General features: G+C 46.1%; 1 protein-coding gene across 5 annotated transcripts in view; it reads left to right on the top strand.

The window, feature by feature from the left end:
- Window positions 1-14,391, top strand: part of LOC129815255 (roundabout homolog 2-like) — a 237,940-nt gene that overhangs the window by 64,820 nt on the left and 158,729 nt on the right. For 3 of the 5 annotated variants that reach the window (XM_055868890.1, XM_055868899.1, XM_055868907.1), the window contains exon 2: window positions 13,935-14,261. In XM_055868890.1, coding sequence (XP_055724865.1) covers window positions 13,935-14,261 — 327 coding nt within the window. Of the gene's footprint in view, window positions 1-9,086; window positions 9,814-13,934; window positions 14,262-14,391 lie in introns of those variants that run through there. The other 2 variants (XM_055868917.1, XM_055868928.1) reach the window with 2 other exon arrangements.

The raw sequence follows: 14,391 nt of genomic DNA on the forward strand, positions 1-14,391 counted from the left end.
ATGAACCATCATTTTTTGTGTGTTTGTGTGAGGGCTGTACATATGTGAATGCCTGTGCCGATTTCATTAAGATGTCAGGTTCATGAACTATTCTGTTATGTATTATTGAGTGAGAGACCATTACATTTCCAATGAGAGCTTATTTGGCGAACAACTATCTTCAGTGTTCCTCAATGGAACTAGTGTTGTGTGGGTGTGGGTGTGAGTAGGCCTATGCACCTCAAAACATTCAATTCATGAAACTTTTATAAACTACATGTTTTCTTTCTGCCAAAGTGTCTTTCAGATACAGAGTGCCAATAATGGCAGGGGAGATGTAAAGGCATCATCTAGAAGACAAGGCCACAGAGGTGCGCATCAGAGGTAGAGAAAGGAAAGTGTGGGATGGGAACAGGGTCACTTTCTCCCATCAGAAGCAATCACAGACGGTATGGTTTATTTTCACTTCATGATAGCACTTATCCCATCATCTGCAGAGACCACCTATTCCTGTGAGTGCTTTGCACTCAGCCCTCTCATATTATAAAAAATCAAATAAAATGTTAGTTGTCACATGCGCCAAATACAACAATGCAGAGTTAAAAAGTACAAACATTTTGCAAATTTAAAAAAGAAAAAGTAACAAAAAAGAAAAGATCTATAACGAAACTATAACTGAACAAAAATATAAACACAACATAGAAAGTATTGGTGCCATGCCATGTTTCATGAGCTGCAATTAAAGATCCCAGAAATGTTCCATATGCACAAAAAGCTTATTTCTCTCAATTTTTGTGCACACATGTGTTACATCCCTGTTAGTGAGCATTTTATCATTTGTCAAGATAATCCATCCACATGACAGGTGTGGCATATCAAGAAGCTGATTAAACAGCATAATCATTACACAGGTGCACCTTGTGCTGTGGACAATAAAAGGCTACTCTAAAATGTGCAGTTTGGTCACACAACACAATGCCACAAATGTCTCAAATTTTAAAGGAGCGTGCAATTGGATTGATGACTTCAGGATAGTCCACCAGAGCTGTTGCCAGGGAACAGAATGTTAATTTCTCTACCATAAGCCGCCTCCAATGTCGTTTTTGAGAATTTGACAATACTTCCAATCGGCCTCACAACCGCAGACCACGTGTCATCATACCAGCACAGGACCTCCACATCCGGCTTCTTCACCTGCTGGATCGTCAGAGGAGGGGAGTGGGGGGGGGGGGGGGGGGGGCTGTCTGTAATAAAGCATATTTTTATAAGCACTGTATAATGTATAATGTATAATAATAGTGAAGACATCAAAACAATGAAACAAAACACATGGAATCATGTAGTAACCAAAAAAGTGTTTGTGCATACCGCCCAAACAGATCCACAGATGACGCAATCTCTATTGCACTCCACACTGCCCTTTCCCACCTGGACAAAAGGAACACTTATGTGAGAATGCTATTCATTGACTACAGCTCAGCGTTCAACACCATAGTACCCTCAAAGCTCATCACTAAGCAAAGGATCCTGGAACTAAACACCTCCCTCTGCAACTAGATCCTGGACTTCCTGACGGGCCGCCCCCAGGTGGTGAGGGTAGGTAGCAACGCATATGCCACGCTGATCCTCAACACTGCAGCTCTCCATGGGTGCGTGCTCAGTGCCGTCCTGTACTCTCTGTTCACCCACGACTGCATGGCCAAGCAAAACTCCAACACCATCATTAAGTTAAGAGATGACACAACAGTGGTAGGCATGATCATCGACAATGACGAGACAGCTTATAGGGAGGAGGTCAGAGACCTGGCCGGGTGGTGCCAGAATAACAACCTTTCCCTCAACGTAACCAAGACTAAGGAGATGATTGTGGACTACAGGAAAAGGAGGACCGAGCACTCCCCCCATTAACATCGACGGGGCTGTAGTGGAGCAGGTTGAGAGCTTCAAGTTCCTTGTTGTCCACATCAACAACAAACTAAAATGGTCCAAACACACCAAGACAGTCGTGAAGAGGGCACGACAAAGCCTATACCCCCTCAGGAAACTAAAAAGATTTGGCATGGGTCCTGAGATCCTCAAAAGGTTCTACAGCTGTGTCATGACGTTGGCCTGTGGGTAAGGTTTATGACCCCCTATAAATACCTTTCTCCCCTCTCTTTCTCTTGTCTCTACTGAAGTACTCTTGAATAGCCTATGTTAAACATAGATAGTCTGGGAACATCAAACGGTGGGTGGGAAAGGAACCATATTTCGGTAATCCAACAAGTGGAAAATATGCATTGGTACTTAATGAATATGATCTCAGTTCGGTTGTCATCTGAGACATTATGACTGATGACAGGATGACATAAACTGTATCTGGGAAAGTCTACACATTATAGTTATCAGATTCACATGGAATTGTTGTGCAATTTAAATGCAATTTAAATGAAACTATTTGTGATAAGATTAAATGTAATTTTAGCTTCCACATGAGAGAATTGGGTTTTCATAAGATTAGAGCTCTGCTCAATCAGTGGCCCGCCCCTGTGAATATACATGGGTTATAAACTATGAAACACACCCTTCTCTTCCTCCACTATATAAGCCCTTGACGAAAATGGAACCTTCTGTTCCGGGTACATTAGGACGACGGTCCGATGTCAGAAGGATTCAGATAATAACTACAGAACGAAGCCAACCTCAGCGTGAGCTTTGCTTGCAAATGGCATGAACTTTAAACTCTTATTCGCTACAGAAGTGATACCTCCTAGCCGTTGAGTTAGCAGCGGCCGCTGTAAACGTGGGCTAGGAAAGGACGGACAGAGTATTCCATCTACCACACAACGACGACACTACAACGTATCCCGTTCACCACCAGAGACACTCTTCAAAGGACAAAGGACTCTGTTGGGCAACACGGCCTTCCATCTACCGCCAACCTATTGAAGCGCAGCTCAGAGTAAATATTTATTGCATTTTCCTTTTCCAAATGGGCGGTAACTTAGAATGCATAAGATTCTGTATTTACGATAGAGTAGCTGCCTACGGCCGGATAGAGACATAGCATCTCCCTTTGTTCTTCAGTCTTCCAGCTCTTTCACTCAAACCCAAACCCCTTTTCTTTGTCTAACCAGCTGTCATATCTGTTCCGTCCGCTAGGGACGTTTTCCTTTATGACATAATTTGTAATCAAGGTATGATTCATTCTGTGTATATGTAATTCTGTGTGATTAGTTAGGTATTTAGTAAATAAATAATTGAACCCAATTTTGTATTGCTGACTCAACTTGTTAGCCAGGGTCCGTGAAGATAACCAAGAATTTACAACTTTCAGATGAGACTGAAATAAGGTGATGATTAATATTGACTGCTATTACTTTATAGAATAGCATGTCATATCACTTAATCCGGCATAGCCAAAGACACGACAGCTGCAACATTGAGAGCATCCTTACTGGTTGCATCACTGCCTGGTACGGCAGTTGCTTGGCCTCTGACAGTAAGGCACTACAGAGGGTAGTGCGTACGGCCCAGTACATCACTGGGGCTAAGCTGCTTGCCATCCAGGAACTCTACACCAGGCGGAGTCAGAGGAAGTCCCTAAAAATTTTCAAAGACCCCAGCCACCCCAGTAATAGACTGTTCTCTCTACTATCACATGGCAAGCGGTACCGGAGTGCAAAGTCTAGGACAAAAATGCTTCTCAACAGTTTTTACCCCAAAGCCATAAGACTCCTGAACAGGTAATCAAATGGCCCCCAGACTATTTGCATTGTGTGCCCCCCCCCCCCATCCCCTCTATTTTTATGCTGCTGCTACTCTCTGTTTATCATATATGCAGTCACTTTAACTATACATTCATGTACATACTACCTCAATCAGCCTGACTAACCGTTGTCTGTATGTAGCCTCGCTACATTTATAGCCTCGCTACTGTATATAGCCTGTCTTTTTACTTTTGTTGTATTTCTTTACTTATCTATTGTTCACCTAATACCTTTTTTGCATTATTGGTTAGAGCCTGTAAGTAAGCATTTCACTGTAAGGTCTACACCTGTTGTATTCGGCGCACGTGACAAATAAACTTTGGTTTGATTTGATTTACCTATGGTGGTCTGCTTGAAACATGTAGGTATTACAGACTGGGTCAGGTAGAGGTTGAAAATGTCAGTTAAGATACTTGCCCAGCAGGTCAGCGTATGCTCTGAGTACGCATCCTGATAGTTTGCTGGCCCTGCAGCCTTGTGAATGTTAACCTGTTTAAAAGTCTTGTTCCCATCAGCTACGGAGAGCGCTGGTGCATGGTTCAGTGTTGCATGGTTCAGTGTTGCTTGCCTCGAGGCGGGCATAGAAGGCATTTAGCTCATCTGGGGGGCTTGCGTGACTGATGTGGTAAACTCCTCAATGTCATCAGATGAATCCTGGAACATATTCCAGTCTGTGCTAGCGAAACAGTACTGTAGCTCAGCATCCGCTTCATCGGACCACTTCCAAATTGAGCACGCCACTGGTACTTCCTGTTTGAGTTTTTGCTTGTAAACAGGAATTATGGTCAGATTTGAGTTAAGGTCAGATTAGCCAAATGGAGGGTGAGGGAGCTTTGTATGCATCTCTGTGTGTGGAGTAAAGCTGATCTACAGTTTTTTAGTTGCACAGGTGATCATTTAGTTTGCCTGGTCGACTGAACTAACATTTTCTGTGACTTTTTGGTTAATCACAACCAAAAATCTACCTGTAGAATGGCAATCTATGATGAACCACCTCACTTTACACCTACCATCATACATTTTGTCACGTTCCTGACCTGTTTTCTGTTGTTTTGTATGTGTTTAGTTGGTCAGGACGTGAGCTGGGTGGGAATTCTATGTTGTGTGTCTAGTTTGTCTGTTTCTATGTCAGCCTAGTGTGGGTTCTCAATCAGAGACAGATGGTAGTCGTTGTCTCTGATTGAGACTCATATATAGGAGGCTTGTTTTGTGTTGGGATTTTGTGGGTGTTTGTTTCCTGTCTCTGTGTTTGTTCTGCACCAGATAGGACTGTCTCGGTTTTCACGGTTTGTTGTTTTGTATTGTTGTAAGTGTTCACTGTTTACCGTCAAATTAAACGTGAACAAATTAAATGTTGAACACTAACCGCGCTGCACTTTGGTCCTCTCCTTCACCCCTGGAAGAAAACCTTTACAGAAACACCCACCAACAAGGGACCAAGCAGCGTGGCTACGGGCAGCGACAGCAGGAGCAGAGAAAGGAGGAATGGACATGGGAAGACGTTTTGGACGGCAAGGGTTGCTACACATGGGAGGAGATCCTGGCTGGAAGGGATCGCCTCCCATGGGAGCAGCTGGAGGCAGTTAGGAGAGCAGAAGCATCCGGAGAGAGGAACCGGAGTTATGAAGGTACGCGGCTAGCACGGAAACCCGAGAGGCTCACCCAAAAATTTCTTGGGGGGGGGGGGGGGGGGGCTAAAGGGGAGTGTGGCGAAGCCGGGTTGGATACCTGAGCCAACTCCCCGGGCTTACCGTGGAGTGAGAGGGCGTCGTACTGGTCAGACACCGTGTTATGCGGTAAAGCGCACGGTGTCCCCAGTACGCGTGCTTAGCCCAGTGCGGGCTATTCCACCTTGCCGCACTGGGAGGGCTAGGTTGGGCATCGAGCTGGATGTCATGAAGCCGGCCCAACGTATCTGGCCTCCAGTACGTCTCCTCGGGCCGGCGTACATGGCACCAGCCTTACAGGTGGTGTCCCCGGTTCGCCTGCATAGCCCAGTGCGGGTTGTTCCACCTCGCCGCACTGGCAGGGCTATGGGGACCATTCAACCTGGTAAGGTTGGAGAGGCTCGGTGCTCAAGAGCGCGTGTCCTCCTTCACGGTCCGGTATATCCGGCGCCACCTTCCCGCCCCAGCCCAGTACCACCAGTGCCTACACCACGCACCAGGCTTCCAGTGCATCGCCAGAGCCCTGTTCCTCCTCCCCGCACTCGCCCTGAGGTGCGTGCCCTCAGCCCGGTACCTCCAGTTCCGGCACCACGCATCAGGCCTATAGTGCGTCTCAGCCGGCCAGAGTCTGCCGTCTGCCCAGCGGTGCCTGAACTGCCCGTCTGCCCAACGCCGTCTGAACTGTCCGTCTGCCTAGCGCCGTCTGAACTATTCGTCTGCCCAGCGCCGTCTGAGCCGTCCGTCTGCCCAGCGCCGTCTGAGCCGTCCGTCTGCCCAGCGCCGTCTGAGCCGTCCGTCTGCCCAGCGCCGTCTGAGCCGTCCGTCTGCCCAGCGCCGTCTGAGCCGTCCGTCTGCCCAGCGCCGTCTGAGCCGTCCGTCTGCCCAGCGCCGTCTGAGCCGTCCGTCTGCCCAGCGCCGTCTGAGCCGTCCGTCTGCCCAGCGCCGTCTGAGCCGTCCGTCTGCCCAGCGCCGTCTGAGCCGTCCGTCTGCCCAGCGCCGTCTGAGCCGTCCGTCTGCCCAGCGCCGTCTGAGCCGTCCGTCTGCCCAGCGCCGTCTGAGCCGTCCGTCTGCCCAGCGCCGTCTGAGCCGTCCGTCTGCCCAGCGCCGTTAGAGCCGTCCGTCTGCCCAGCGCCGTTAGAGCCGCCCGTCTGTCCCGAGCCATTAGAGCCGTCCGTCAGTCAAGAGCCGCTAGAGCCGTCCGTCAATCAGGAGCCGCCAGAGCCGCCAGCCAGTCAGGAGCCGCCAGAGCCGCCAGCCAGTCAGGAGCCGCCAGAGACGCCAGCCAGTCAGGAGCTGCCAGACGCCAGCCAGTCAGGAGCTGCCAGACGCCAGCCAGTCAGGAGCTGCCAGAGCTGCCCTACAGTCATGAGCTGCCAGAGCTGCCCTACAGTCATGAGCTGCCCTACAGTCATGAGCTGCCCTACAGTCATGAGCTGCCCTTCAGTCATGAGCTGCCCTTCAGTCATGAGCTGCCCTTCAGTCGTGAGCTGCCCTTCAGTCGTGAGCTGCCCTTCAGTCGTGAGCTGCCCTTCAGTCGTGAGCTGCCCTCCAGTCGTGAGCTGCCCTCCAGTCGTGAGCTGCCCTCCAGTCGTGAGCTGCCCTCCAGTCGTGAGCTACCCTCCAGTCGTGAGCTACCCTCCAGTCATGAGCTGCCCTCCAGTCATGAGCTGCCCTCCAGTCCGGAGCTGCCACTCAGTCCGGAGTTGTCCCTCTGTCCTGGGCTACCTCTCTGTCCTGGGCTACCTCTCTGTCCTGAGCTACCTCTTTGTCCTGAACTACCTCTCTGTCCTGAGTTGTCTCCTCTATTGTAGAGGGGAGTTGGTGAAGGTTCCTGGACCATGGTCGGGGGCGAGGGTCGCCACTCAAGGGACGCTAAGGAGGTGGACAAAGACAATGGTGGAGTGGTGCCCTCGTCCACCGCCGGAGCCGCCACCGCGGACAGATGCCCACCCAGACCCTCCCCTTGAGTTTTAGGGGTGCGCCCGGAGTTCGCACCTTGAGGGGGGGGGGGGGTTCTGTCACGTTCCTGACCTGTTTTCTGTTGTTTTGTATGTGTTTAGTTGGTCAGGACGTGAGCTGGGTGGGAATTCTATGTTGTTTGTCTGTTTCTATGTCAGCCTAGCGTGGGTTCTCAATCAGAGACAGATGGTAGTCGTTGTCTCTGATTGAGACTCATATATAGGAGGCTTGTTTTGTGTTGGGATTTTGTGGGTGTTTGTTTCCTGTCTCTGTGTTTGTTCTGCACGAGATAGGACTGTCTCGGTTTTCACGGTTTGTTGTTTTGTATTGTTGTAAGTGTTCACTGTTTACCGTCAAATTAAACATGTTGAACACTAACCGCGCTGCACTTTGGTCCTCTCCTTCACCCCTGGAAGAAAACCTTTACACATTTACATTTTTCTCAACAGGGAAAAACACACACACACATTTCTCCACCACCTGGATTTCTCCTGACACCGTAGATCAGGGGTAGGCAACTAGATCAGCCGCGGAACGATTTTTGTGGGAGTGGATAGTCAAAGGGCTGGAACATAATTATAATAATTTGCAGGCTGCAAATTGACAATAACTAAACACAAAAAGAGATCGTGTTTTAAAAGAACAATAATTTCATACATTGAGACACGATCACAAATGTCTCTTTTTTTATTTGTGGGAACACTTGGGAAAAGATTTCCTGAATTAAACAAATGTTTTGCTGATTTTACAGTCTTTTTAAATGTTTTATTTATTTTTTACTAAAAACTTTGGGGGGCCCAAATATTACTCGTGGCCCGGTTTTGGCCAGCGGTCCGCCTGCTGCTGACCCCTGCTAAAGATGATACCTCCCTTTATAGTAAAGTGATTAACCAAAAAGTGACAGTACATTTCAATTCAGTTCACTGGGCTAACTAAATTATCATCAGTAGATAAGCATTATTGAATGTGCTTGTTGGGGGGAGTATTTCTGTCAATAGCTCATTGAGTGCCCAGTTCATCAAGAATAAAGCCCAGGGTTTTCATTCCTCTTATTCATGTGGATTGAATCGACTGCTGGCAGTAGACAGTATGTGCCATCGGCTATTAGCAGTCAAGTTGTCATTGATATTCACTGAGATAATTGCCATATAGGAACAAACCACTTTGCAGTCACATTCTGTCTATGCCAGATGATATCTATGAGATAACCATGTCGTTGATAGAGGACGCAACTTGATTGAACTTTGATGTATACTGTATTCTATTCTACTGTATTTTTTATCAATGCCAATGCTACTGTATTCTATTCTACTGTATGTTTTATCAATGCCACTCAGACATTGCTCGATCTAATATTTATATATTTCTTAATTCCATTGTTTTACTTTTAGATGTGTGTATTGTGAATTGTTAGCTACTACTGCACTGTTGGAGCTAGGAACACAAGCATTTCGCTACACCCGCAATAACATCTCCTAAATATGTGTATTTGACCAATACAATTTAATTTGATGTTCAGCCTACTCCATATGTTATAACGCGCACAGAGCAGTGCCATTGAATTAATTGCCTTGATTTGCAAATCAAATGCATAGCAATTTAAACCCCAAATCCAAACAACATTTCTATGCGCAAGATATATTGACATAGCTTAATGTGGTTATGTGATTTGTATGTGGTTTCCACAGCGCTCTGTAGCTATGTCGACAGTTCAGATCTAGGACTTGTTTTCCCCTCTAATCTATCCCAAACTGACTTCAGAACAACGCATAGGGGCAACCTCTAGCTAACACATTTTGAGATGGTTTGGTGGAAGTCTGCGTATTCGCGTTTTGTAGCCCACTGCTACTGTAGCCTACCAATGTACAGTTAGTTCCACGAGGAAGGGGGCTGTAACTGTGCAGCTATTCACCTCGGTCTGAAACCACCACCACAGTCCATCACCGTTGTCTCACAACAGTCCCGCCTGTAGGTTACTGAACTGCGCGTATTCTTCCGGAGTGATATTTTCAAAATGATGGTCATTCAGACCATTTATATTCGATATTGTAGCCCATGGGCATCGTTTTCGACGATTTTAGATAGAAGGAGCATTGCATGAAATAGGCTCTGGGAGCCGGTCGGGGTGATGCTATGAGGCGAGCACATCGTCGCTCTTTGGTTAGTGTCTGGTGATGAGACACCTCCAAATGTTGTATGGAGAAGTAGGCTACCCATCGGGTGCGCTCTTGGTGAGAAAACATGAAGTCGTATCGTGAATGATTTCGTGGTCCATTAAAATATAACTTAAATCATTTCAACAGTTTATGTGCTCAGAACCGACTACAGTCGCACAATAAGCAAGGTAAAGAAGTCTATCTGACGAGTTTTGCGCTAATATACCGTGGACGGTTACTATGCCAGAATGGGTCTACTACGGTTTTTATTTTTCTATGGACTATTGCACACCCAAGTCAACGGTAAGTCCTGGAACCTTTAATTTAATTTGGTCACCACAATGAAGTTTGTAATAAAAACATAGCTTTTCCCTGTTTTTCGTTTTACATGTACACATAGTCTAAGTGTTGGTACCCCACCTAAAACATCGAACAACCCCGCGGTTGATTAGAGCACCTGCAGTAGCAACTGTATTTTGCCTGACTTGTTCTGTTTATTCCTCATTTCAAAACGTTGCAAAAAGCAGGTGAAAAAGGGGTGCACACATGTGGTTTCTCTTTGCGCAATTAATGTGTCTCAACATGCAGGGGTCAATCCTTTCAACTTGGCTTTGTTGCACCAGACTATTTTATGAGCAATGGATTGTCAATGTGTTTTTTATCGATTGAATTCGTTGAAATTGTATTAACTATCATACAAATGAATAATGTATTGCTTATTTAGGGGTTCCTGATTAATTTCATTGTTAATTAATACATTTTCCTAATATATGTAAGTCTATCATTAGGGAGGATTTGAAAGGTTTAATTGTGCCCTTGGCTGATAAATGAATGCACCATTTATTCGGTTTCAATTTAATGACATTCAGCACTGTATTGTGTCAATTACCCATAGGTGACTCACATATTTAATAGGCAGCAGCTTTCACTTTCATTGTCATATTTCTGTTGTTAATAATAAGTTGTCACCCCCTTCTTTATATTTCATAGACACCATTGATGTCCTAGTAAAGTTTTGCAGTCTTAAAGGAAAAATCCACTTAAAACTATATTTTGGTATTTTTTTCATTAGTCCACTGTTAATCAAGTCCCAAAATGTTTTGCATGTCAGCAGTCAAGTTTTTAAGATATTGGATTTTCAAGAAGCATAGTGCCACTTGCCACATCATCATGATGAGTCCTAAGTCTTGAAACTTGACTGCTGACATAGAAACCATTTTGGGACTGTGTCAACAGCGGACTGAAAAAAATAGCAAAATATAGTTTTGAGTAGATTTTCCATTTAAGAATTTAGAGGGACATCAATAGTGTCCAAGAAATGTAAAGAAGGGGGAAAAAGTTGATGGATCTATACAGTTGAACCCCGAACATCAGAAGGCTTGTGTTAGACCCAGATGATTTGGGTTCTGAGATGCAGCTGGTGGAACTTAGATTCTTTGTCTGAAAAGTCCCCAAAAAATGTCATGGAGACTATTATGCTGAATTATCTTATAGTCCAGTGGCTTGTTTCAATCTGTTATATATGGACGCTGTGTCCACTGGTCACAGGACATACTGTACGTACTGTCTGTCCCTTGAGCACCATCACTGGTGAGGACACAGCACTCATAACGGTTGAGCTCCCTGTCTTGGTCGATATGGGCTTTCCAGGCCAATGCCACTGTGTTGTCCCCCACTGGACATGCAGCTGTTTTTGATGACCATGTCCACATTGAAAGCATTGATTCTGTGAGAGAGGGGGTTGGTTCCATCGCCTATGGCTGTTGACTACCATATACACAGTGGTGCCCCACTCCATTGCTTATATTCTACCACATTTACATTTTAGTCATTTAGCAGACTCTCTTATCCAGAGCGACTTACAGGAGCAAATATGGTTAAGTGCCTTGCTCAAGGGCACATCAACATATTTTTCACCAAGTCGGCTCGGGGATTTGAACCAGCGACCTTTCAGTTACTGGCCCAACACTCTTATTAAACTCCTGTACATCTACAATTGGGTAGCAGGTGTTATACTGTGTGCTAGTATTAGATTGTGTTTTAGTAGCAGTATCTGTCTCTCTCTGTCTTTCACTTTCTTTCACACTCGCCTCTCTCTTCATCGATTTTTTTGCTTTATAAGTTTGTCAAGTTGGCTTTGAGGTTGTTTTCTGCCTGTGCATGTGTGTTATTGTTGTGTATGAAAGAGGGTGACATGGAGAGTTTTTGGCAAAAGGCCATTTGACTGTCTGTGGGTGATTAAATGGCAAGGTCTTGGCAGCGCTGTGTTATTGAAAGTAAGCTTGAGATTAAACAGACACATTATGAGACATCCGCCATGTAACAGAAAAAGACACATTATCATCCTCTGCTGTGATGGGAGAGTCCAAGATGGTCAAAATCATTAGTCTATATTCAGTCAAATCCTGATAACTGCACATTGGGTGAAGTGCAAACTCTGTATGTGCACAGTGCAGTTCATCAATCAGCAAATCAAATACATTCATTGTACATACACTTTAAAAGTATAATTGTTATTCCACTGTAATTTCAAGGGACATTATAATTTGTCAATACAGCGTGTTGATAATATCAGTGGTAGGTGATGGTATCACCTTAACTATTCTGCCTGACTGGGTTCCCTCAGTACACTTCCCTTTATGAATATTCCAGCCAACAGCTATGTTCAGTAGGAGAGGGATGTCAGCTGTAATGGATGTGACAGTTGATATGGTCAAAGTTAAAGTGCAGAGGGAGATGCTGTTTTCATATGTTTTTGTTTAGCCAGAGTACAGCTAAATCCCAGTCAAGCGTAGCCATGACATTTCTGCTGTCGCCTGGGCGTACAGTTTTACCTCAGAGAGAGCAAGATAAGGTAGAGAGTAATGAGTTTGGAAAGACCATAGCTGCTCTATGGGGAAACCTTATCTCAGAAAGTTCAGGTTGTCGGAAGACCTTTAAGACTAGTTTATTCAGGGGTAAAAACCACTGCTCATATGCAGGGCCGTAGTAGAGTAAGCCCTGGGTGGCTGTAATGAGCATTAGTCTGTTTCAGTTTCTGTACTGCTCTCAGGACTTGGGTGAAACTGAGTGCATGAATTGCGTGGGCAGTTCCATGAACAGGCTCACTGAAGGGACTAATGAAATGAGAAGCTTTTTGGAGTGCGGAGATCTTTGGTTATGTATGAATTTATAACTGTGGTTGTAGTTGAATGGATCCAGCCAGCCCCCATTAGGGCCATTAAACACTAGGTGGGGGTGGGTGTGGGGAATGGAGTGAGAGTGAGAGTAAGTCAGACGGACAGGGAGTCGGCACACTTGAGTGGGCTGGGTATTGGTAATCATCTGAGAGTAGCGTTTTGGAGTGTGGCATGCAAGTGGCTGGCAGCTTCGCTCAGGTTAGCAATCCACCTGTTGGACTAGGTAGAGTCTGATGGATTTGAGAAGGTGGAAATATACTTATTTTGTGTATTTTTAGCAGATTTCCCATCAGAGAGCTGTGCAGACTTGAAAGAGCAACAGTTGCAGAAAACTAAACCCATTACTAAAACATATTTCTGTCATGGCTCAGCTAGTCTCGTCATCCAACTGAACACTATAGCTCTCTCCCAGGTTACTCTGTTTAGTGCTAACTCCCATCCTTACACAGAAAAACAGAGTAGTGTTTGTCATATCCCATTTGTCTTGGTATGAGTAATGATAGAATCATGTTGTGTTGTGATGCCTCGCTGCGTCACCGACACAGACAAGGGGAGAAGAGGAGGGTTGTGGTACTAGGTAGAGCTGGAGGCAGTGTGGGAGCAAGCGTTTGGTAATGACATCAAACACTTGCTGCTTCCTCTCCTTCCCACATCATGGTTGGGTTGCTTTTCCTCCACTTCCAGCTGACACACGACATGAGGAATGTGTTCCTGTTGACTTGTTCACGGTGACATCAAACCCTGGGTGAGGGACAGAGAAACAGACTCCTCATTCACACTGAATGCAAAAGTCTGCATCTGTCAAGGAGGAACAGAAGACACACATGTTGATTATGCTTTTCTATATCCCTAATGGGCACAGTGCCTATCTGAAGACACGCTTAGAAATAGAAACCAACATTCAACATTTTTTTGCTACACACACTAACCAATAACAACCAACTCTCTCACCCACTCACCACCCAGCAGCATCTAAGAGGAACAGAGCACTTGACGGAATGCGTAAATAATAACTCTCTGGTTTCTGTCTGTCAGTGTGGATATTGCGGCTCGTTTTTGTGTGGTGCCATGGTGTGTGTGCTGCCTGTCAGGGCCTGGCACTCATTTATAGGCTTTCTCTCAGACTTTCTCCCTGTATATTTTACACAGCAATCCGGACTTACCGATATTGTCAGTTGGTATTACTGAACATATCTTATGTTGGCATATGTGTAGCTAATCATTTCTCCAATCTTCTCCTCCCAGGATCTCGTCTGCGTCAGGATGACTCCCCTCCACGGATCGTGGAGCACCCCTCTGACCTCATCGTGTCCAAGGGGGAGCCGGCCACCCTCAACTGCAAGGCGGAGGGGCGTCCCGCCCCCACGGTGGAGTGGTACAAGGACGGGGAGCGGGTGGAGACAGACCGGGACAACCCGCGTTCCCACCGCATGCTGCTGCCCAGCGGCTCCCTCTTCTTCCTGCGCATCGTCCACGGCCGACGCAGCAAGCCAGACGACGGCAGCTACGTGTGTGTGGCCCGTAACTACCTGGGGGAGGCAGTGAGCAGAAACGCATCGTTAGAAGTAGCATGTAAGTCCCACCCACAATTCTTTATGTTATGAATGAATGCCATGAAATTGGAAAGATAGAGTGCCCCATTGGACGAGCTGTGTTGCCTATGTGTATGTGTTTTAATGATGCTGTTATTGTAAACTCGATG

Source organism: Salvelinus fontinalis, chromosome 2 (genome assembly GCF_029448725.1).
Source record: "Salvelinus fontinalis isolate EN_2023a chromosome 2, ASM2944872v1, whole genome shotgun sequence".
Taxonomy (NCBI): Eukaryota; Metazoa; Chordata; class Actinopteri; order Salmoniformes; family Salmonidae; genus Salvelinus; species Salvelinus fontinalis.